This window comes from Poecilia latipinna, unplaced genomic scaffold, assembly GCF_001443285.1.
Source record: "Poecilia latipinna isolate Pla-1442-1.1 unplaced genomic scaffold, P_latipinna-1.0 Scaffold27, whole genome shotgun sequence".
Lineage (NCBI taxonomy): Eukaryota > Metazoa > Chordata > Actinopteri > Cyprinodontiformes > Poeciliidae > Poecilia > Poecilia latipinna.
Window position 1 is genome coordinate 243,175 of NW_015112643.1, and position 26,264 is coordinate 269,438.

The following is a 26,264-nucleotide window of genomic DNA, read 5'->3' on the forward strand; positions in this document are numbered from 1 at the left end:
AAAACCAGAAAAAAAAAAAAAAAAAAAAATTTTGTGCCCCATGCCCCCTTTACCAAGGGGGCCGGTTTTTTTTTTTTTTTTTTTTTTTTTTTTTTTTTAAGGGTTTTAAGGCTCACCTTGACACCTCCAAACATTTTTGTTTTCATTGTGGACAACAAATAAAATGTTTGTGCAGTTTGGCTATAAAATCTTTCTCCAGAGGGTTTTTGCTTCATCCATTGTGATATCTGCTGGTCTCAGCAGATATCACGATGGAGTAAGTGCTTGTATCGAAGCAAAATTTGCATTCTTGGTAGCTGTCCTCTCAGAAACAGTTACATCTGAACCTGCTTTGACACAGGCCTTGAAATATTGAAATAGGTGTTTGAGCAGTTTCCAGACTGAGCCTTATTGGATCCTGAATTGGAAATTCAGTTTGCTTTTACGTGTAATTGTAATTGGTGATTGGTTAAGGTTATGATCTCAAATGGTTGTCAAAATTGGTTTTGGAAGGCTTCTTGAATGATGTTCCAAAACCTGAACATTTTGTAAAAGCTGGAAGCAAACCAACTAAAGAAAAGTCCTAACTCCAAACCATTTGTGCATGAGAAGTGATACAATATGCAGCCAGAATTATGCCCAAAGCAAGTTGATGGGAAAAATGGCTTTTCATGAATACATAAACATTTTAATGTAATTTTAGCTTTACCATACATTTGCAAGAATATAACCATTTCTAAAATATAAAATTTGCAAACAGAAATAGGCTATGAAGTCTTGTGCAATGTGAATTCACATCAATTTTTAGAGGCTAAAAACTTCCTCGATGCATTTTTGAACCAATTGGTGCAAATAAGCTTAACGCTGTTTAAGCATGTCCCTCCTTAGCCTTATCAAAACGGTGCCAGATGGCGACCCAGGCACGACAGGGTGGGAATGTGTTGGAACAGGAGGAAGGCCAACACATTCTGCCAGAACAAATGAAACATAAGGCCCCTCAGTCCACTTGTCTGTCTCCGACGCAGTAAAGTTTTATCAGGGGAAAGTTTAACTCGTCTGCAAGGTTAAAAACATCCTCACTTGACACGCTAAAGATGTGTTTGGACTTCTGTGTCTTTGACCTTTTCGTAGATTAGTAACAATGTTTCGGAGGACGTGAGCCTCCATTTGTCTGTGAAGACTTTTATCCGGGAAAATGTTATTACATGAATGCCATTTTGGTAAAGGCCATGGTCTCTAGACTTGTTTCTCATGAGGAAGAGTGCATTTATAGACGCAGAGGAAAAGCCGTCGGAAGTGGTGACAAGTGAGAGCTAAATGCTACATTCAACACAACGAGATCAGCAGGTGAATCACTATTTAATGAACATATTTCATTTATAGGGCATGATTCTACTGATGTAGATGTGTTGTGAACACGGGCAGAACCATGACTTTGACTGGGTTACTTACGCTTGAATAAAAAGGTTCTCCTGAAATGCAGATGACATCTTGTTCTTGAATGGTCAGAATATCTTTGGCCAAGTGTAGTCGAATATTAAATGGCTCCTCATTACCTTCTTGCATCAAATAAATCCCAGTCTTTGTCTGCAAACAGTCAAAGAGATAAAATCATTCATCATTCCCTCCCCCGTGACAAAATTAACTGGCCATGAAATGAAATATCATTGAGAACCCTCATTGCAGGATGAACATGGAAATTAGTTCAGGCTGATGTCTGTTATTTTCCATTTTTTCCCCCCCAGTGCTTTAATTGTTAATATTAATATCAAAACAAATAGGCAACCATTTCTATTAGAAATAAAGATAAAAATGGATCTATGGCTTCAAATATTGAACTGTATTTTAAGACTCCCGAAAATAATTTGCTTTCTGTGTGCTTTGTATTATTTCATAGACAAAGGTGCTCTCAGATTGCATCATCTCATTTAGCCTGAGAGAAAGGCTGCGGTCAAATCAGGAAGCTGTGACATGGAAAGACCAAAAGAAAAAAACAATATTAAACTAAACCCTACGTTTGTTTCTTCCTCATAACAAGCAAAAGTGAGGACTGTGCGTGTATTTCCAACGGTCCCTTAACAACACGCTAATCTGCATAAATTTGCATTCTGCATCTCCTTTCCTCCTTCAAGGCTAATTGTGATGCCGGTCCCGTCCTTGACTTAAAAAAAAAAAAAAAAAGGTCTGAATAAGAGAAGCACCTTCACCTGATGAGACTGCTAATAGAAGAAAGCCACCAGTGTCAGCATCCTTGTCACCCAGCATATGACGCATATGAGCAGATAAGACACGGAGCTTCATTGCTGCTGGAAGTTTAAACTCGGGTAAACAGTCAGTTTGTGTCTTTAAGTTGCGATGAGATGCGCAAGAAACTGAGCCCGTCAACTCCCACCTGCAGCCGTGGTGTTGGAAATTGAATGAGTGAGGCATTAATTCACATTATTTGAAGTAATATGTGTCTGCAAGCATCGTTAGTGAAGCGAAATGAGGGCAGTAGTGTCTGTGTATTATTGAGGTCAGGCAGCATCTCACTTGACTGTCGTCTGACCTGCACTGCCTCTTATACTGCAAATAATTAGCTTTATCTTCCATCCTATTTTAAGGTGCACCATCACTCCCCTCCTAACAGTCCAATCTGCATCATCATCTTTGCTCCGAGATAGAGTGTATTAAATTTTACTGATGACATAAGTAATGAAGCAAGGACATCTTGTTATAAACAGGGAGCATAATGTTAAGAACTAACCGGGAGGAAAATATGAAAGGTGCAATTAAAAGTTGATTTATTTTTCCTATTTTTAACTTCATTAAGTAAATAAAATACCTTGCAAAAGTTGTACCCTTCAAACTTTTTCACCTTTTGTTAGAGCACAACTACAAACCTCACCTCTGTATTTTATTTTATTAGGATTTTATATTGCAGGCCAACACGATGTAGTGCAAAATCATTAAAGGGGATGTTAATAACTGTTCAGAGCTCTGCAGCGGATTCAGAGTTATCATTGTGCCTCCTGGCTTACCTAACCCTGTTTTAAATGTATCACACTCTTTATCTTTGACACAACTATTATTTGGTCTTGCTGATATTGTTTCATCAGGTCTATTCAGGGATATTCAAGTAAAGGGGGCTTTTACTTGAAAAGATAATGAAAAACAAATTATTTCCTTCCACTTCAAGTCATATACACAAGACATAAAATTAAAAAAAGGAACATTAAAGTCTGAGGTTGTACAAAATGTGAAGGTAAAATTGGTGGTATTAGCACTTTGTAGAAACAGGTTGAAGACTAAACTATTAAAAATCTAAATTAAATTAGAGACTGCTGTAAGTTTCTTTTGCTTACATTATTTCTAATTTACTTCTAAGACAAATGCCTAGAGCACTTTGCTGAGTTTGTAAGTGAGCTTTCATTTCTTCATGCTTTTCTTGAGAAGAGGTAGATTTTCCTAAAACTTGTTCAAATGGTGGTGAAAAATATTTCATTAGGCTTTCTGGAGGCATTTTTAAATTTTATTTCGACTTTGGCTTAATTTTTGCTCATTTTCTGACTAGTGTCAGACCATCTTCCATGCTTTGTTGTTCTGGCACCTAATTTAAGAGGTTTTCACTTAAGAGGTTTTTTTTTTTTTTTTTTTACTTTCATGTCACCAGCTAAATCTAAAAAAAAAAAAAAAGAAAAAAAAATTCATATTAAAAACTGCACCCTTAAATAGATCAAAAAAGATAACTTTGTGCCCAAAAACTTTCTCAAGGAGTGATCAACTAAAATACTGGCATAGTTTATGAATAACCATGTATCTGTCAAGATTTGTGTCAGACATTCGCTGGAGGTTGTTTTTTTTTTTTTTTTCCCCAATTTCTCAAGGGCATGATTTCAAGTACTTTTCATCACATTTTGATATATTTTAATGTTGAACATTTCTTCATTTGCTCTTCAAACAAAAATGAAAGCCAACTGAAGGACAGGTCTGAACATGAGTTTAAAGAAGATTGATATATTTTGTAGCTTCTTGTTATAAATGTATAATGACATGAGAAGTGATTTTAATATTTCCACATGTTTGCAAAAATCATATGTGTGCTTCACACATTTGTGAGTTGATTCTGTAAGTTACAAAAAAGTGACACAAGAAAAGAGGAAATGGTAATTTGTGTCAGGACTTGTGTCAGACCGTAGAACAGAGGATGGGTAAACAGCACATAAAAAGAAGGTGGAGCAACTGTGTGTTTCTTCTGGTAATGAACTCTGCATACAAATTTAATCAATCATTCAAATTACACAGTTTCTAAAGTTCTCCAAGTACAGTGTGTTGCGAGATCGGTTACACCTACGCGAACAGCAGAAAAGAAAAGAAAGTTACATAGGTGTTGGTTCAGTTTAGAGATAATGCATTTCAATATCAAAGAGTGGAAAAAAACAGCAGTAGTTTTCCATCAACCCAGAAGTTAGTTAAATGAGGCCCCAAGAGTGAGAATGAGCATGAAGTCATGCTGATTCAGAGTAGTACGGAAGTATTTTTTTTTGTTGTTCTATAATGATGTGTGCTTCATGATGAAGGAAGTACCACTGGCCTCATTTGAGATAAGCCCCATGGTTGTAGTTTACAGCCCAATTTAACAAGTGGACTGAGGACGGATGAAAGCTAACTGAGATCAGATTGGTCGGGTAACATTTGCTGGCAGTCCGGGCTGATTATTACAAATTATTGCTAAATTTGTAAGTGAGCTCTCCATGCTTTACTACAACTATGGCGTTTTGCACAAGAAAGCACCCCCTTTGAACTTGTCCATGTTCTTTTGTATTACAATCCCAGACGTCAATGCATTTTATTGTAATTTAAGATCAACACAAAATAGCACATAACTGGTTTCAGGAGGTTGTCTTTTTTAAAATAAAAATCCAAAAATGTAGTGTTTATTTCTAAGAGAATACTTAGAAAACTGCATTTTGATGACGTGACACCTCCAAGTCTTTTCAGGTATGTCTACAACAGCTGTTTACATCTAGATATTGAAGTGGTGACCCAGACCTTTACAAAATATCTCACCTCAGTGAAATGGAGGAAAAGAGAGTCTAGAAGAGTAAATGTTCAAGTCTCGGATGGTTTGTTCACAGTGATGTGTTTTCACACCACATGCTGTAGGGTTTCTATGTAACTTGGCATATTATTGTATAAGTTCTCTGCCTGCAGAGTTCCTCACCTTTAACAATATTGCTTTCGTCAAAACTTTTAAAGCCATTCACAGAACAGCTGTTTGCATTGGAGTAGGAGGTACCAGAACTGTACAAACAGATACAATGTTAGGAGTGATTTCATTTTCTATCAGTTTCACCAGTTTGTGTTGGTCTATCACATAAAATCCTGAATAAATCCCATTGAAGTTTGGCATTGTAGAAAGACAAAATACAGAAAAGTTTAGGAGCTCTAAATACTTCTGCAAGACGCTGCATAGTTAAGGAATGACTAATGACATCGAAGCAGACTTAAAATATACTGAATGTATAGCTGCAGACATTTTTATTGCAGTGACGGTGGATGCATTCCCATACCTAAGCTATGAATCCGTCCTGTATATCCTGACTGCTCCTCCATAATCCCTGAATGTTTAAAGCCAAGACAAACTGTGGGTCTTTCAAATGGGTACTTTGATATATTATATTGGAATGTGTAGCGTAAAAAGCGGGAGGAAAAGCATTGTTGAACATTGCTCACATCTAATGCAGGCAGTAAAGCTGCAAAGAACTGTCAAGGCTTCTTCTTAGCTCTTCTTTTTTTTTTAATATATATTCTCACACAGTTACTGATCCAGTATTAAGAATGTGAAGTTTAAAAGCTTTAATTTTTCTCTTTAGTCAGCAGAGGTGGGCTTACACACAGAGAGGCTGCCAACACAACATCAGTCATTTCTCCATCAGAGCAAGCATGACTTACAAGAACCTCTGTCAAAACACAGTTATTAACATGACGCAGACAGATTTGACATGTGTCAGATTAATGTCTATGTCTATAATAAAGTCTGTTATGTGGTTCGCTCTGAAAGCAATTCCCGATTTTTTTTTTTTTTTTTTTTTTTTTTTTTTTAATAAAACATTTGTAGAGCCGCGCATTGCCCCCCCCCCCCCAACTGGGAGTCAGATCCTCATATGTGATATTACTTTATCGGCATGTGGAACTGGAGCTCGGAGCTTATCGCAAACGGTCACTTGAGACTCATGTGGAGGCGCATTCTAATGCGAGGTACGAGCTAATGCATGTAAAGCTGTCCTTTTGTGATCACATAGGATGTAGAGTCATAATAAGATAGAAGTTCATCCTTTTTTTAAGGCTAGGGTTTCACGTATCAAGAATAAAAAATACATTTTTAGGACAATCATCTTCCCAGTCTTCCTTCAGTTAATTGAGGTTTGTATGCTAGAGGAAAGATACACATATAACTAAACCTAACATCACACTTGCTTTGTAATTAGGGGTCAGCTGCGTGTCAAGATAAGGTCTCGTCTGTCCCAAGTCATCCTGCTATACATATTTTTCTAAATGTACTGTCATGAACAAGGTGGTATTATATAATTTTTAAGCACATAGTGCCATTTTATAGCACAATCCATTAACTGTTACCTTCAGTTGTTATAAATATGCTCAATATATATGAAACATAAGTAAGAAGAAATTTGACTTTGTAATTTGATGCCTTGAATTTGGCCTCTGTCTCTTTAAGAAGCTCCTGAGTTCTCAGGATTGTTGGACTGAGAAGAACTTTGTATAGTAAGCTCAGCAGACTCGCAGTTCCACCAGGCGTTTGCTAATTGCTACTCACACTAATCTGGAGGAGTTGAGGGAATAACATTATAACATGATGGAAAGGTCAAAAAAGTTCATTTTACATAATGTCTATAGGTTGATTCACTCCGCTTCCATTTCTAAGAGAATGGTAAACTATCGTCAGTATTTTCACTTATTTACAATACTTCTCAGTGGCCTCAACTTGCTTGGAAATTACTTTAGAGAACCTCACCATCCATTGCTTGTTATTAGCAGCACATAGGTACAACATTTATTGTAACAAATGTTTTATTTATTGTGTTCAGATATACACACAATATCTTCTTTCTCTAACTGAAAGAAGATGCACATCTTTTTTTAACCACTACTGCATATTAATAGCAGATATAAAGATGAGGCTTCTGTACATCCATCCTCACCATCTTCTAAGAGGCTAACGTAGCGAATAAGAGGCAAAACCGTGAGAAAAAAAGCAAAAGTTCTCCTGCAAGTCCTACTCTCTAGCTTTTTAAACATGCTGGGAGGCTTAGTGTTGTGTTCCAATGCTTGAAAATGCTTGGCCACTTTCTTTAATTACGGTCAATTGTCAGACTGATTAAATCCTACCAACCTCTTCATTTGAAGTCTTGAAATCCATGTGCTACAATGCAGTGAGAGATTCTGGAATGGAGAAAAAAAGCAAAATTAATTTAGGTCTGCAGGGACAAATGCTTAATGATAGGATGGAGTCATGCAGCAAAACCACACGGCGGAGTTTAAATCAGCATTGTTAGCAGGTTGCCCATACCCGTTATGCTCCACTATTTCTCATATGGAGCTTAGACAAAAGAGGGAAAGAGATTTTTCTATTTAAATGTGCGTCTTCTAAACTTGACTGAACAAGGAACCCCAATGGTGCAATTTTCTGCAGAAAACTGGAGACCATTAAGCATTAATGAATAATTTATTAGCAAAGGTGAGAGCCAAGGTATCCTAATAAATGTTTCAATATTGAATCCAGCCTCCCAGAAATGAACTGTGTTACCGTGTCTGATGGTTTGTCGCAGAGATGAGAAAACCAAGCCACAGTGGAATGTGCTGCATTATATTGCAAATAAAAACCTTAAGATCCTTAATACTAAACGGTCTATACTTTTACAGTTTTGCACTCGTGATATTCTATTCTAATAATCAAGTCACTTTGACGGCTGTTTTGAAGAAGCTTAATCTGCACCACGTCAGTTTTAATGAGACATGACGGTCACTTGGATACAGAAAACAAGTGCAGGAAAAAGAAAATCAGCTCGCACTCAAGTTGGAGAACCAATGCAGCAGAGAGAGACTGAGACTTACCTCATCAGAAAGGCCTCCAGCTCTTTGAGTGTTGAGGTCTAGCCATCGAGCAGCGAGCTGATCCCTGATCTAAGTCGTAGCAGGGGGCCTCTCAGGATCATGGCTGTCAGATTTGGGCGGCGGGAGAGCAACACTGTCACTTCTCCTGGCTGGCTGGCTGGCTGGCTGTGTGTATGTGTAAGCAGCGTTATTCCCAGTAGAGCCAATGCTGGAGAGCAGATTGAGGTTATTGTTTGGAGGATGGATTCTCTTCTAAAGGTCCCTGAACTGTGGCTGCGCTGCAGTATCAGAGAGGATGGGGCTAAGATAACATTCTGCTCTTCCACAGAGGTGAAATCTGGAGAGAAAAAAAAAAGGGGTGAATTAGTGAATGTTGTTGATTGCATGCTTTTGACTTTGAATGAAAATATATCATTTACATTTGCAAGCAATACAGAGATGAGAGTTGTTATTGTAAAGCCAGCATGTGCGTGCGGGATGTAGAATCTGAGGCAGTTCTGGGCTTAAACTGGGAAATAGAAATGACACAAACACAAGATATGAATGATTCTGATGAAGGATCTGCTCAAACACTTCACACACAAACCTGTAGATTAACATGCAAGAGAGCAAAAAAAAAAATGCAATTAACTCACATTCTTCTATTTTCTTGGATTTTGCAAATACCAAGCATAAATGATTTTATTTTTCATGACAGTTATGAAATTCCAAAAGCATACCCTTGAAAAACCTGTCTCATTAGTATCCATTGTTTACTCAATGCCACATTAGTGTTGAGCAGCAGTGCTACTACTATCAGCATTGTCCCATCTAAATCACTAGTGTAAACAAGCGATTTCTAAAGACAAATGAAGTACATTTTATTCAAATACATGTTTAAAACATTTTTTTTACTATAATTTGTACTTACACAACTTCTTGGTAATTAGCTGTACTATTTTGAGGACACTATTAATTGAAAAAGAAGTTTATGTTTTCTTCATGTATTCTTTTCACAGTATATTTAGTTATTAATGTCAAATTTGAGCAATCTCTGGTGCAATGACAAGTCGAGAAAACATGACAACTATAATCTAAAATATTATGAAACAAATCTATTCAAATAATTAGAAAATTGCTTTAAATATGTTTGCAAAGTCATAGATATCCTCATCTAGACTTAACTGAGCTTCAATTTTTTCTCAAATGAACAAAGACAAAAAAGCACTTTGCTTTGATGTCAATAAGGTAGCTCCAATCATGAGCTCTTCCTTAGAGATTCACAGTGAAAATAAAGGATGATTATTGTAAAAACTGTATTTACACAAGTTCAGATATATTTTTATTTCAAATAGCATAAAATGGGATGCCCAGAGGCTCTGTTCTCCCATCCGTATTACTAACATGCTTCCCTTTGGCCATGTTTTTGGGAAACAGTGCATTCTTGGATCTATTTTTAATAAAACATAGCAACTTGGTTTCTCTTTAACAATGGCTTGTTTGTTTTCTTTGGTTCTAGGACTCTTTGCAAAACATTTACGTTGAATCAAGGTACTCTGAAGCCTTTTGTGAAATTGCATATCAAGGATTTGAATGTGATATTTGACAGTGATTTTAACTTTGAGAAATTAGATTTCTCAAATTAGGTTTTTATCAAAAGGCAATTATTTTAGTAATGTTAAGTTATGCTTTCATTACTTCCAAACTACAGCAATTCTTTCAATTTTGATAACCCAGGTCTTCTTAGCACTGGACTAGCTTGTTCAGATTGCTGCAGCTTGTGTGTTAACACTGAGGAGAAAGAATGAGTATGTCTCTCATGTACTTGTCTGTCTTCATTAGCTACCTATCAGTTTTAGGATTGGGTACAGAATTTTTGTTACTGAACTACAAATCTTGTATCATGGTAAATTTCTAAGCGATCTATCAAATCCCTTACTACCACATGTATCTTAGGATCCTGACACACAAACACAAAAGGCAATATATTTTGTACTTGTTGACTTATTAACCACATACAAAATCCACAACTTAAACATGTTACGAATGGGGGTAGATCTAGATATGTTGGACAGAGAAGTTTTCATACAGTGTCCTACATTTTTTAGTGTGACAGTACTTAAATAAATTTCATTTTACTACTCCTGTAGGGAAATTTGTTGAAGCTTTTGCATCACACCAAATGTATCGCAGACAAACATTTTAGTTTAATCATAACAATAACAACAGCTTAAGACCATCTCAACGCACATCAGTCTATACATTAAGGCATCTCTTTTACACAGCCCTGAGCTTTTTCAGTCCTTCAACCTTACCCAGTGTTTCTTAACAAGCTGATGGAAAGAGAAAAATATGAGTTTGCAGCAGATGATTATCTACCAGAGTGCATGGGGTTATATTCTGTATAGAGAAGATGAGATATGTCATTCAGTGTCCTTTTTGTGCTTGCCTAAAGGACAGAATGTTCATAAATCCTCTGGAGGGAGTATTCCTTCATCTCCATCTTTAAAGTATGTTGAGTGCTGTTTTCTTTTCCCAATAGAAAAATAACAGACAGATTTCTTCTTAAATAAAATAGCTTCAGAGTTTCTATATAAGGATAATTTATCCACATGTAAATAAAGAGACATTGTAAAATTGTGAAGGACAAGTCTTCATATTCCGCATTCCAATAAAATATTTGACTAATCCAATGGAGTCTCACTGCAAAAGATGCTAACACCTAATTGAGATGACAGTGGTGAAGATGCTAATGCACAGAGAGCGTGTCGGGAGCATCGTGACAGCAGAAGAGAAATAGAGGACATTTTGCACTTTAGGCCAAGATATTTATACAATGACACACCACTTCATTAGGTCAAGTTTTATCTATTTTGCAAACAATATAGACAAATAATATAATTTATTTACTTTCCTTTCATGAAAATGCAGAAAAATCTGCAGGAAAAATCTGCATGTTTTAGTTTTTAAATTAAAATACATGCTACTTTACTTGTTTTTTTTTTTGTTGTTTTTTTTTTTTGTTAAAATAAAATTTCATGTTTTAGACACCTAAATGACAAAAACAATTAAGATTTTACTCCCTTACATTTGCTCATTGCAAATGTATCCATACTAGTGAAGCCTCCCCATCTTATATATAGTCACAAACTTCAAAGTACAATATGTCTTTGGGATTTTTTATGGTAGACCAACACAAAATAACACTTATCCGTGAAGTGTGATAATAATGTTGCATGGTTTCCAAATTTTTACACAAATAATGCTCTACATCTATATTCAGTCCCATTTACTCTTATATGCAACTGCAAACCTCCCAAGACAATGGTCACTAGAAATGTGGGAGTGGGTGAGAGAAAGGCTGAGCAAAAAGATGGTGTGATCATTTTAGTTTAAAACTTTTTGGGATACATACTGCATGAAAGACATGTAGGACAAAAAAGTGACAGTAAATCTATCATATCAGACCAGACCCACCCTGGAACATGGTGGCAGTGGCATCATGCTTTGTTGATGTGTGTGTTTCAACAGGATGAGAACCCTAAACACACACAGCCAGAGATACAATGGGGTGGTCTACATCCAAGCTTAAAACGATGCTTCAGAGTGGCCCAGTAAAAGTTCACACCTAAATATAATGGAGCAATTGGAAAAAGAGAAAATCGAATTTTGTATTTGTAACATCATCAAATGCGTAAATGTTTAAAGGCTTTTGCAAAGACACTGCAAAACGAAATATTTGTTTCATCGATCTGTTGCAGTTGCAGGATTTTTTTGTTGTTTTTTTCCAAGTGCACTCTTATAAAACAACTGCGTGATTGACATGACAGCAGCCCAAGTAAATGTTAAGACATGCTTTAAAATTGAATGTCTACAAATGGTCAGCTGAAAGACATGCCTGCAGCTAGAAGCAGAGCACTTTCTCTTAACAGGCCCTCCTGTACAACCTGCAAGACGGCAGCACTTCCCATTGTCCTCGGAGAATCCAAAGATTAAACTATGAACCTTTTGTGTCATTTCAGCAGAGTCAGCGTTGCTCCTTTTATAACGGCATCAGGTATTTTCTGTCCTATCAGTTTGCTAAGCACTGTGTTTCCAATAATGCTCTTCCTTCTGACAAGAAAAGGAAGCAAGCACGCAGGAAGGAACAGAGCAAAATCGCTCGGATGATGTGGCGATTGCAACATGACATCTCCATCTTTGAGAGCTGAGGACAGCTGCGGGCCATGCAGGATGACAAATGGCCCTTGAAGCTTGTAGGTGAAGCAGCTGTCCTCATTGAACTCCACTAAATTCAGTTTTACTCTTCAAATACTGCGATGGGTTTTATTCAGTCTCCTCTACACTCGTGTCATTTGACCCAGAACAGAAAGTTCCGGAGACTTTTTTTCTTCTGAGAGATGATGATAGGCATTATGTTTTTTTTTTCTTTTATTAAAAAAAATTACAGCGTCAAGAGATCATGAGCAACAGCAAAAACACGGCACAAAGAACATTTCCCTTTTCTGTCCCTGATGGAAAATGACATTTCTTCTGGGTATCTTTTGAAGATCAAAATCCCATCTTAAACAGAAAATTTCTTTCCAAAATGAATCAATGTCATGTAAAAATGTTTAAAAATGTGATCAGTGATTGGAGTTTTAACTCATAAGATTGCTTTCTACTAATTAATCTCCAAGCTGCAAAGAAAATATATCTACAATTGTATCTTTTCAACATTTATAAGGTGTTGATCAGCTTCGCATTTTAATGCTCAGCATGCAATTTATGGGACAGTGGAAAACAGTGTGTTTTCTGGAAGCCAGCAGGTGCAAGATACATGTAGATTTAACTTAAATCACAGCAGCCTACATGTGGTTACTTGGAGCAGGGTAGAGCTTAATATAGCCTTTCTGTCAAATGAAATGAATGTTTTTTTGTAAAAACAGGAATAAGACACAGGACCTAATTTTACACAAGGAACCAAACAAAAACAATTTATCATGTTGAAGAAACTACGTTTCAGGTACATTTTTTTTCTCATGCATAGTCCTCTCTAAACACAAACAAATCCTCTATTTTAACTAGTGATAGTGGTAATGTTCAACATATCACTAAGAGTATTTTTATCATTTCATATTGTATTCGAGATTTACCAATACTCTGTATTTCTCCATGTGGAGAAATATTTCTAACAATCAAAGACGAATCTCAAGGATTATAAAAAAAGTGAAGCTGATGTTTTAATCCCTTCATTTTCTCTTGTGAATAAAACTATTATGTCTACAAAGCAAAGTTTCCACAAATAAGTCTGAATGTATTATAATTGTAAGAAATAAAACTGGGATGAGCAGGTTTGATTGCAATAATATGTAATATAACTCAGAATTTTTATGTTTTAAAAATCCTTAAACTACTTGTCAAAAGTTTCACTGGCATAATTAAGACTGATAAATGTTTCTGTTGCACATGTATCATCGCGTTTTCCCCTTGACAACACAATGAAACCGTGACCACTGACACTGCTACCTTTCTAAAACCCACTGACAAGTTATCAGCTTTACTCTTACATGTGTGAAATGACCTGGATCTGATGCTTCTATAGAGCAAATGTTATTTTCTGAAAAGATTGCAAAGAGCCTTCTTCTGTCCTCCTGTCTGCTTGGTTTTAATAGAGACCATCAATCAAATTACCCAGAACAAATACAAGTCAATAATCCAGTTTTCTTTTCTTTTAAAGGGGAATTGGAAGTATTGTTCTTTTGATTTAGAAGATCTTTATATTTTGTAGAAGAAAATATCTTCACTGCAGCAAGTCTACAGGGGCAACGTTTGACCAGTTTGGTTTGTTCTCATTATGGCAATAAAGCAAACTTTTTATAACCATCCAACAGAGAGCTGCAGAAATCCTTTACTGCGTGAAAGTAATTAAATGAAGTGAAGGAAGAACAGTCTAAAGCCTCTAACATGTTATGTCACACGTTGTTGCTCGTACAGCCTCTTATTGTCACTCACTTCTAAATAAAAAGTGAAACTGTGTTTTGAAAAAGCGGCTCTGATTATCACACGAAAAACACATTTCAAGTTATAAGATCACAACATTTTTGACACTAATTCCATAAACGGCTCCATAATTTTAATCATCTGCAATTCATTCTTGGTGGCTATGGCATTCAATAAAAATGAAGTGTAAAACTAAAACTGCACATCACACTCAACACACTGCAGCGTTATGCTCTGGGGATATTCTTCTTGAGACGAAATAACTGGTCAGTTAATGATGTTATATATTATTTTTCCTTCATAATTTGGTTTCCCAAACGTCCTTTAGAAATATTCATGCAATCCTTTGTTCCAAACAAAAAACATGTTCACAATCGAAACAAGCTATATTGGAAAAGTTTGTGTGCACCAACAAAGGTTTGGACTCCTGTTTTACACTGTTCAGACATTAAGTGATAATATTTCAACTGTAGAGGAAATCAAATAAAAGATAAAAAGAATAATGCTGTTATTTATTTCTATTAACACAGCAATGAGCAAAAATGTCGCTCGGCAAAAGCAATCAGTCCAGCTTCGTGGGGTTTTAGTGGAAACATCTGCGTATAAAATGATGTGTGATGCTTCCTCTTCCCCTGACATATTAATAATGCCAAAATGTCCCTCTGACTTTTTCTCCAGCAGCGAGCAGGCTCATACCAGGAGGCTGTAGTCTGAAATATTTGCGTAAGAACATCTTGTATTCATCAGGGGCCGTTTTGTGAGCCGCCAAGAGGTGCAACTCCTTAACCCCCCACACCCTCCTCGTCCTCGTTCAGATTATGTTCAAGATCGATTACTGAGAAATGTTCTGAGTGTCTCATCACGCTTTCAATTCTTTTCCCGCATTTGTCAAAAAAAATAAGACTTTCATTACCTCGTAAGTCAATACCTGCAGCTCCGGGCACAGCGAGCGGTGCTCTCTATGCCAAATGTGCATGAATGATAGACAGAGGGGTAAATTAATGATGGACACATTTATAGACTGAAATCTTGACCTTGCTGACTATGATGTATGTCCATTGGCTGCAGGGAACCTCTAGATAACAGGTGGGTGCTGGTTTATATAATTTCACACACTATTAAAGGACAAAATATCAGAGTAGAAACAGATAAACACCAGATATACCCGATGATAAACAATCGGGAAATTGCCTCTTTAGGTGTCCTCTAACCTGATTGCTAGCCATTTTTTTTTAAATAAATGATGCATTAGCAGAAGAGAGGACACATCAGACCGTGTAGATACAGTTTTTGTGGCACTCTGAATTTAATTTGCTATATCATTCTGCTTAAGCATGAAAAAAGGTTCTGAATATATGAAGCATGTAGTTACTTTTGGTGTTTAAACCAATGAGATCTACACTGCCTTACAGGAAAAGACTTTTGGATCTGGAAATGGCTCCATGCTGAGTGATGAGTACATGAAAGGATTTAAAAGCTCAGCTCTTTCCTGAAGGCTTGCTCGCTGAAATGATGCACATTTTAGGAACACATGTGCTTACTGAATGAATACAAAGTAAGAAATATATCCCCCTATCGCTCTCTGTTCCCTCTCTCTTCTGCTCTGGATAATTATTTTCAAATTCAAACTGTGTTGGGTAAAACAAATTAGTTTCCCGGAGAAGAACACTCATTACATCATAAACCATGAAAAATAAAGATCTAAATGGATTTCAAGGCAACATTGTGAAATTTCTCAGGTTGATTTCCCGGTTGTACTTCATTTTAAAATGTATCTTAATGCCACAATGGCATACTGTGTAAAAATGTGGTGTCATACCACTTCAACGTCTTAAGTATTTCCACAACTTTGCCTAGTACTTTGCCTTGGTCAAGCATGACAACAAGCTCAAGGAGTAAGACTATTTTTGCAACACTGTAAACTCTACCAATAAAACCAAAGTTACCAACCTATAGGACAGGGAATAGGTGTAAAGTAGTTTTTCCATAATAGCTGATGATTTTCATGGACTTCCAATATTCATTCCCAACCAAGTTCATCTATAACAAAAATTATGCATTTATACACGCATATTTATAGACTGAGACGAGGCAGAGTGTAATGACATGTAAAGGTGAAAGACGATCTGATTAAATCCTGTATTTTGTGAAACACAGATGGTCTACAAAAACAAATTTGATAATTACTTTGACAAGAAAATACATTTTCTATCACAGAGGTCATTTTCTGTCTGAGTTTTTCTATTGGAATAATCTCACAAGCAGTTTGTGGAATTAGTCATGATTCACAGTTTTTGTAAAACCCTTTTGTGTTGTAACACATTGAAAAATGTCGCATACACAAAGAAGTGTGTTTAGAGTGATAAAAGTAGGTAGCATATTGAGAGCCTGAAAGGAGGGTGGCTTTACATTTCCTGCTTTAAATTTTCTTTGAGTCCTTGAATTTTAGCGAATAAATGTTGAATGTCATCCTGTATATAGCAATTGATACATTCCTCAACATTTTGACATTCTTATGAAATGCTATTGCTCAGCAGCTAAAATGACGTGATCTGAAATGCATGCCTCATATTCAGAATTAGTGAATGTACAATTTTTTTACTTTCCTTTGTGCATTCGGCTCAGCTGTACATCTGCTCGCTGAAATGATGCACTGTACACAGAGTTTTATAAACCAAGAGAAAGAGCCTGAGAGGTTGTAGACAAAACATTAGTCTTGTGATTTTGCGCTGTTCTTTCAGTAGTGGTGTCCATAAGTCTATCCATAAGGCTGTGAGTGCTTATTGGCCCAAACCACTGCCTCTCATTGTTCAAGGTCAGAAATACCTCTTTAGTTGCACAAGCACAGACAGACATTTTCAAATGCCTACAATATGTTTGTTGTTTTTATAATTGTATCAGACAGGGCTCCAGGTCAATTTACCAATACATAATCCCTTTGGAATATTGCTATTTAATCCCTTCTTATTTAATTTCTTACTACTAAGCAAACCTGTTTGTTTTTATGTACTCAAGCCACTTAGTGCTAGTTTATTTCTCTTGCTAGGTAGGTGAATACATGATTTGTGGAGATAAATATTAATATAAGTGGCCAAACCTTCGGGATTTTTTCACAATGCCAATTAACAACAAATGTAATCTCAGAACACTTTTAATGTTACTTGGACCAAATTTGAGTTTTAATAACCACCCACAGTGCATTTATACTGCAGTCTCCATCACCCTGCCACGCGCTCAGTGATCACCCAACCATATACCAATATGCAGATCTGGAGGCAACTGAGAATAAGTGTCTTGCCTAAGGACAAGTGAATGTGCTGGGGAAGCGTGGAATCGAAACCCAAAACCTTCCAATTGCAAAACGACTATTCTACAATGTACAAAACAAATAGACTTAGTTTGTGTAATTAAAATTATAATCACCATAGTTTAACATCACAGTTTCACAGCTTCATTTTTTCTAAATCCCTGTACACACAAGGCAATATCGACTTGTAAAGGAATAATTAACAATGTAGAAAACAAGTTCTTTATTTGAACCAGATTTGAACAAAGCAGGTGACTTACTGAAAAAGTGCTTCAATGAGCTGAAATTTAAACTTGAAAACATCTCAAGACAAAAATGAATGAAATGATGAATTAAAAGAAAATCTAAATTACATGTGCAAATGTTTTACATTCAAGCCATTTTTTCTCCAGAGTCATTTTGAGCTTAAAATTAGTGAATGGATGTTCTGTTGCAATACTATAGGCAACGATAAACTTGATCGTCTCTGCCTGGCTTGTTGATCTGTTTGCTGCTGTCTGCCGCTGAAAGGCATCGTGGAGAGGGTAAACTTGGGCAGTGCATTTACCAGGGCATGTCATTTTTATAGATGCATTGTGCTTTTTCAGCGCTTCAATTCAAAATGTAGAACCGCGGGGGGTGTTTATGAGTGGTTCATTTACATACACTTTGAGATGTGAACGCAGACATTGGGCTGAGCACCAGAATGAGAAAAAGGAGAGTCGGAGTGGAGCATGTGTCAGCACAGCAACAGGGCTGAACACAAGCACAAAGGAGGCGGAGCAAGAGTTTGTCAGAGTGCATTGCGTGCCAGAAGTGTTGAGCGAGCAAAATACTTCTACATGATAAAAATATTGTTTGATCACATAGATATATGCGCTCACAGCAGTCTCGTTGGATGTTCACGTTGGGACACAAATATAACGCCATAATTAGTGGAAGTGCAGTTCCACTAACTATGGGACTGCAGTTCCATAACTGGAGAAGTAGACAGTTACTTACTTCTCTGAGTAAGTAGCCATCTTGCTCAGAGAAGTGTGGACCTAAAACACCCACATCTCCCACAGATATGATGCCCATTGCTTCACATAACCTGGAAGGTTGATGGCTTCATGTCGGAGCGTCGGTAATGATGCTTGGAACGTTCACCCATCAGCATTTCTATTCTCTCTCCTCGTCCACACTCCATCCACTCTGATTATCAGACTGCCCTAGCCTACTCACCTTTATATCTGACTACAAGACGCAATGTACACACATAAATAAATAACTGGACCACGGCCAGTTAGAGGAAGGGTCTTGCCTATCGCTGATTGGTTTAGTACATAATGTGAGCCTAATGTGTGTTTATTGTTGAACCACGGGGAGACTTTCAATGTCAGAGACTTTTATTTTATTTTCTCAAATGACTGGGCCAATGTGACCTGAGATTTTTTGTAATTGCACCAGTGTGAATGAAGTTGCATGTGTGACCAAATTGGTCTAACTCTAGAACCCTGGCCTTGATCAAACCAAAGTAACATTATGTTACTCTAATACATTATTAGCTTGAGTAATCCTCCCAGTAGACAAGTAGATTATAAAAATTTACTTACAATTCTTGGTTGTCAAAACCAATACACAATATCCCCAAGGCATGGATGAACTGATGTAAAAGTTATGGTTCCAAACCGCTAAAACCAGATGCCATTCCAAAGGTTTAAAGTGCTTTTACTGAGATGCCATACAAAATCCAGGAGCTGCCAGAGTTTTCTCTGGTTGTGTTGAGCTTACAGTAACACAGTGTCTTCTCTTCTTTTTGTGGCACACTGCTAGACAGCTGGCTGAAAGAAGACTATGAAAAATGTCCAATCTTTAAGACAAGTTCCACTCTTTGCAAATATTATCAGCTACAAAAAGACACACTTAGCCCTACTCCACAAACTCTACTCTATTTTCACTGTAAAATCTTGAAGACAACAGCTAAGCTTCATAGGTATTCTATATTTCAATTGCAGCTTAAAGTAAAAGCAGTTAGATCCTGATTTTGCTTGAAGTGTTTGTGTATTTACTTCAAAACCATGGTATTAGTATTACTAAGGGTGTGAGAATTTAATACTGGACCATGCTTAATTACTGTCACTGATGAGCTGCTCCAGCTCCACATAAACTTCTGTTGCAGACAGCTCCACAGCTGTTCAAGAAAGCTATCAGTGCCATTTTGTGCATTATCCCTGACAAAAAAAAAAAAAAAAGAAAATCTGAAATGAGTTGAACACTGCTTGGGGCTATTTTAGGCTTCCATCTACTGATTAAATGGATTGCAAATATTAAATGGAAACACAGTAATGCAGATTACAGCGTGAGCCATCAAGGCTGAGCTGCTCCCATATCGTGGCTTCAGAGCAGCAGTGCTTAACGAACAAGCAGACTCTTACACATTAATCAAATATGACCTAAAATTGTCCAATGTGAGCTACTTCCCGGTTCCAAAGTGTACAGAAAACACCGTCCGCCCACAACAGAAGCCCTCCACTGGAGGTGCAGATGTTATCCGACTGGGTTTTGTCATGTATATGTTAAGTGATCATTTATCATTATGGATAATCTAACCCCTTATTGGTTTTCTCAGGGCAGTCATCACCACGCATGTGTAGCTTTAAGTGAGTGGGTCTGTGTTGCAGTCCCGGATCCTCTAAATCAGATAGGCTGGTATATGAGGTGCATATAAATGAGAGTTGTGCCGTCCCCTTCATGAAGAGTTGGGTGTGCATTCACTTCATTAGCCATCAGTCTCTGTTAAGACAGAGTAATGGTTTTCTTGTGGCATGACAGTGATGCCATGGCACAGACCGTCAATATATTTTCCCCACAGAGTCTTCTTCCTGGGAGAAATACCCACAGTTTCTTTTTATTTGTGCCGCTCATATATCACTCTGCAATAAAGCCGCATTGCTCCTCCTCCTCCTCCTCCACCTCCACGAGCTTAACATCTGGAGCAGCTTGTATGGATGACTGACCAAACATTTGCTATAAAAACCCCTCAGAAACATCAGGTAGGATACTTCTTCTTCCCTGCTGCTGAGCTCCAGGGCTCTGCTGTAATGAAGATGTCCAGGATTGCTGTTGTGGACGGTTTAGGTTGAACAATCGCTTGCGGAAATCCAACAAAATGTATTGTACACATGCACAAATACTGGCTCTGTTTGTTGTTTACACTTCATGTTAATTTCCTGTTTCCTATGTGCAAATATGAAGAGTGATTTAAAAAGTTTGAATGTTCAAATTCAAATCAGTTTCATGGATTATCACTAAAGTTTATTCATCTAAAAATAAATTGTTGTTCTTTCCAAGAAGCTACAATCTGCACTGATAATGGAAGAATAGTAGTTTTTTTTTAATACATATAAATATTTCCTTTTAAAGAAATCATTACTGATATACATTTGTTATAAAAGTATTACTGATTGCATTTTAAAAATTAGGTAACTTTATGTTATTAAAGGTAAAGTTTAAACAGTAATGATTTCCTGGTTAATGTCAAGTTGTCATAACAAAGACATTTTGAATAATGTCAACTTTGTATTAAAAGTGTCATAATTTACCGAATGACGCTTTATGACAACAGTCATAAATATTCATGAAGGCTTATTCATGTTCATGACAGGTGTTTATGACAGTGTCATGTCAGTCTTATTCAACCCCCTTCAAATAAAGTGTTACCGCTAACTCATTATTTCAGGCTCTTTTTATGTTCTTATGCTCAAATGTGGGGGTGTAGATTTGTCTGTGGAACGGGGCTCCGCTCGTCAGAGTGAGTTGAGCTGAAACACTGAACTTCAATTCGATTCAGTTTATTTACATAGCGTCAATTAACAACAAACTTCAGCATATCTGCATGAGGGTGTAACGTGCGAGCTGTAGGGGATTGAACTTGCCTCCTGGTGTCTTGCGAAGGTAGCGATCCCTGACAGAATTTGCTGCAGAACGACAGGCCTCACTTTCTTTTGTAAGCGGTTGACCGCCACGTTTTTTTTTTTTTTTAACATGTGGCATCCGGGGTAGCCATTACCTTGACTGGGTTAATTTGAACAGGTTGTGAAGGACCTTTGTTTAGGCAGAGAGGGGTTCCAGTACTCCAAAGATATCCCACCTCCTTTATTGTCCCAGTAGCCCTTAAAGCTCATACGTTACACTAGATGTGCTGTGGTTCGCTCTCTCTCAGCTAGCTTCATTCACAGAGAAAAATAAAAACAGAGTTAAATGAATAAGTCGCTGAAGCATATAAAGGAGCTTTACAAAATAAAAGTCTCACAAAATAAAACACACTTATGAAATAAATAAGTTCTAATTTAAATACATTAAATCTTTAATTGGCAAAAAAAAAGGAAATAAGTTAAATCGAGATTGACAAAATAAGCTCCCCACCATTTTTGTTTTTCTCATCTATTTAGGTTTTATCTCATGGATACATTTACTTATTTGATGGAAGAATTATTCTTATTATATATTTTTGAAAGGTTTTCTCCAGCTCAAGGGGCCAACAACGGTGTGATAGGAAAGTGGGTTATGAGAGAGGAGGAAGACAGGCGGCAAAGGTCATCAGGCTAGGACTTGAACCTGTGACAGCCTCATCGAGGGGTAAGGCCTCCGTATACGTGTGTCGCATAATTTACTCCTATACCACTGCCGTGCCCGATGGAAGACGTATTTAGTCTTCCATCGGAAGATAAATATTGACATTATTTGTGTAATTCGTTTTGAATGAAATTACTCTCTATGCATTTCTCATAGGACTGTAGCCGTTTTCTTTTTTGATCCTGGACTAGACATCTTTAGGTTTTTTGTTTTGGACTTACAACCAGACTACTAAGGCAAAAAGGATGCGCTTGAAAAAGTGACAAAAAAAAAGAAAAGAACAGAGAGAAGATGGGTAAAATCAGCTTTACTCAAACACAATCAACTTAGCCTAATACAGAATGTGAAGCAAATAATAATCTCAATCACAGATTGATCTCCCCCAACAGGGAGATTAATCCCGGTCCACTCTGTCGGACCCAGCTTCTTAGACCACATAAAGCTTTCTGAGTGTTCAACACTGATGACACTTTCACAAGGGGACCCACTCGTTCCATGTAAACCAAAGCCTATCCACAAATAGTGTAACTGCATCATATTATCCAGCTAATGAACTAAAGGGAGTCAGAGATTACATTGAGTTTTTCCTCCCTAAGAGATTCAGAGATTTAAAACATTCACTCACATCATTTCATCTCAATGAAAGCAAACTACCCACTGGCTACTGCTTTGCAAATTAATATTTTAAACTTATAACTATCTTGCAGGACAAAAACCTGTTTCCCATTCAGAACTTTGATGTAATCCGCATTCAGCCTTGAACGTTATAATGAAGAAATAAAATAGTTAACCTTTATAATCTTGTTTACAAATCACCAGACAGCTTTCATGTAGGGAGTATGGTACAACAACCTAATAGCAGCTTGAAATGTAAAGTAGAGATATTATTGTATTGCCTTGAGAAGAGTTGCTAAACTAAGACTTAATTATTAAAAATCAGCTGGCCTGCTAAAGCGAGCAGGAAAGCAAATAATATCCGGAGGCGAAAGGTCAAAATGAAAGTTATTTTATGCTACATTATTCAGTACAGTGCTCACTTTTAAGATCAAAATAATTCTGAGAACAGGACATGTGGCATTAAAAAGGTCACGTATGCTTTATTCAAAGGAAAAAAGAGTAACCCTTGAATATTAAGAGCAGCTCGATGACATATCAAGTGACTAGGTGTTGCTGCAGTAGTGCAACAGCACTTTGAATGTGTTAACATACAAAATTAATGTCAATGCACTCATTCCCTGCTTTAAGTGATGCTTTTGGACTACTGATCCCACTTATATATTAGAGATTTTTTTTTTTTTTTTTTTTTTTTTTTTTTCAAAATTGACTTTATCTCATGCCTGTGTCAGCTTGAGTGCCATATAGCAAAGATGGATTCTGAAACAAAGTCGTCTCACGGCCTGATGTGCAGCTCAGACAAGAGTGACAACCTTTTCACCCGTTCCCCTTTATCTTTTTTTCTCCATCTTGAGACAGCGCAGCCCTGTCACTTGGTCAAAATGCTCTTTGATTTTGGATATAAGCAGAAAAAAATGTAATGGGGGTTATGAAATAAAACTGTCAGTGACAAATTAGTATCTATACTTAGACAGTGGATGGGTCCTTGAAGCACATCAAACCCAAATGGGCCCGATCTCTAACATCTTTTCAGTGTAGGTCCAAACTAGACACGCTGAACAATACTTGGTTTCTGGTTCTCCTTTACCTTTTAGCTTTTTGTGTATCGAACAAATATATGCTAACTTTGCAAGAGCGGTCTGTTGTGCAGTATCTTGCAAAAATATTCAGATCCATCGACCCATTTAACTTTGCATCTTAAAACTACAAATGTCAGTGCATTTTGTTGATATTTTATGTGATAGACCAACACAAACTAGAATATAATTGAGAAGTGGATGGGAAATGAAGCATGTTATAAAAAGGTTTTACAGCAAAAAAAACAAAAAAAAACTGAAGAGTGTGACAGCCACATTGCATTTGATTTGGCTCCTTTACTCTGATGTCCCTAAATAAAAGCCGGTGCAACTAAATGTCTGAAGAGACCAATGCAGTTCCCCTTTGTGAAGGATTTAAAGGTTTGGTGAACAAGCACTGTCATGGTTTAGCTCTTGAAGACAGTGCTGATGGGATCATGTTGTTGGGATGCTTTTCTTCAGCTGCCAGGGAAACTACATGTCAAGTTTGATGGGAAGATAGAAGGAGCTAAATACAAGACAGTCCTGGAATAAAAACTCCAAATTGCTAAGTTCACCTCTCCTCAGGACAACGATCCTGACCATACAATCAGAGGTGCGATAGCATAGTTAAGATCAAAACATATCTGTGTAATTGAGTGGCCAAGAAACAGACTGAACTTGATTCCGACTGAAAATTAGAGGCAGGATTTGGAAACTGCTGTTCACAGATCATCTCCCTCCATTCTGTCTAAATTTGAGCTAATTTGTAAAGACAAATATGGAAAGATTTCTATCTCAAGATGTGCAAACCTGGTGGGAAGCATTAACCAACAGACTTTCATCTGCAATTGCAGCACAAGGTGTGGGGTAGAATGCAACTGCAAGCCAGACTTTTTAAGTTTATATTTCCCAAAAATACATCATGTTACCTTCACTTCATTTTAAAACCCCAATGAAAGACACTGAAGTCTAGGGTTGTAACGTGATGATATGTGAGAAAGTTAAAGGGGTATGAATAATTTTGTGCCACCATAAGAGAAGCAAAACAAATGGTCTGATTTAGAAGTTCTCTCTTTTTTTTTTTTTTTTGAGCAGCTAACAATGCACAGTGGGGCCAGCAGCAGTTGCTGTCTGAAACCCCTCCACAGATGGACATTGCCTTGATGCTTCTTCCAAGCAGGGAAGGATCGAGAAAAAGAGGAACAGCACTGACAAATGATTTGTGAACAGCTATAAAAATTGGCTTATTCTTCTTCCCCCCATCCCCCCCACTCTACCTCCTCCCAACCGCCTCCACCCCCAAGTGGGGATGTTGTCTTGGATTGGCATCCAGCACAGAGAGAGCAGGCTACTTGAACGCAGCTGAATAGCTGTGTGGATGAAAGAGGTCTGCTGCCACTGCACTGGCTTGAGGAACTGCGGTTGCTGCCTGTATATACCTGCACTGATGCAATGCAAAGGTTTGTGCAAGCCCACGTATCCTCCACTTAATCAAATATATATCTTTGAATCCGTTTTATTGGGATGTTTCCATTCAGCGCACCTCACAAATCCAACTATTAAACGTGGGTGTGCTTCATTACCCTTTGGATCACAAAGGTGATGGGTACATAAATCTTTGGTGCGCAACATTACGGTGCATTTCGCCTTTTAAAAAGTACAGTGCGAATGAATTCACGCTTCATTTCATGGATCTTTGGGAGAACAATAATGAACTACGTGCCGCTTACTGTGAATGACTATAAGGTTGTGCAAATGTTAAAAGCGACAGTGGGTTTATGAGGCTTACCTGATTTTCTGGTAACAGGTGGCGATCTCTTATTAGATCCCTCGTTACCTCCTTTGCTTGTTTTTAATCAATGCAATGGTGGCGAACACATCTCCGCCAAATCACAATATATCCCTTGTGACTGCATCGCCCACACGGCATCCAGGTCCACTATATACTGCGTGCTGGAGGAGGAGAAGGAAAAAAAAAAAAAAAGAAAACAATTAAAAAAAACCGAAGGAAAAAGCAGCCCGCACTCGCGCAGGAAAACACGTATCAGTCCGTATAAAGGCTGTATCCCGGGTTGGCGGAGGTTTCAGGGACTCCGGCTCGTCGACATCCCTGGCAGAGGGTCCGGTTTCACAGCCCCGCTCCCGTCTCCGCCGCGCATCGTGCTGCCAACATGACTGAAGCTGGAAATCACATGCGGCGTGTTCAGCGCGCGCCTGCGTTTACCCAAAGGCACCTGCACAACTCTGAAAGCATCAATATTTCATGACTCCACTTTTTTCTATGCTTTTTTTTTTTTTTTTTTTTTCCGCCGCCCTGGCACGCATTACTTCACACAGCCTTATTTATACACTGACATGCTCTGCAGTGCTTTTCTGGGAGTGTTTGCCTTTTACCTGTAATTTAGGCTGAATCCCATGCCACTTCTCTCTTAGCCCTCAAGCCTACATGGAAGGGTTAGGGTGTCCAAATTGGAAATAAAGTGGTAGTAAATGTAAGGCTGAATCAAGTATTCTTAGTTTATCTTTGGCTGTATTCCATTTAACCTCTTTCCCATTATTTTTAACCCTGTTTTTTTTTTTTTTTTTTTTTTTTTTTTAAAAAAGAAAACTTCCTAATTCTTTTTTTTTAGGAG

The 26,264-nt window shown here is 37.5% G+C and overlaps 1 protein-coding gene across 2 annotated transcripts in view; it reads right to left on the bottom strand.

Annotated features, from left to right (window-relative positions):
- The window catches only part of sntg1 (syntrophin, gamma 1), a 71,126-nt gene extending 45,087 nt beyond the window's left edge, over positions 1-26,039 (bottom strand). The window contains exons 1-4 of one of the 2 annotated variants that reach the window (XM_015038884.1): positions 25,421-26,039; positions 8,095-8,431; positions 7,373-7,422; positions 1,432-1,566 (exon numbers count right to left, since the gene is read on the bottom strand). In XM_015038884.1, coding sequence (XP_014894370.1) covers positions 1,432-1,566; positions 7,373-7,399 — 162 coding nt within the window. In that variant the 5' untranslated portion in view covers positions 7,400-7,422; positions 8,095-8,431; positions 25,421-26,039. The remainder of the gene's footprint in view (positions 1-1,431; positions 1,567-7,372; positions 7,423-8,094; positions 8,432-25,420) is intronic. The other variant, XM_015038893.1, reaches the window with a different exon arrangement.
- Positions 26,040-26,264: the final 225 nt, after the last annotated feature.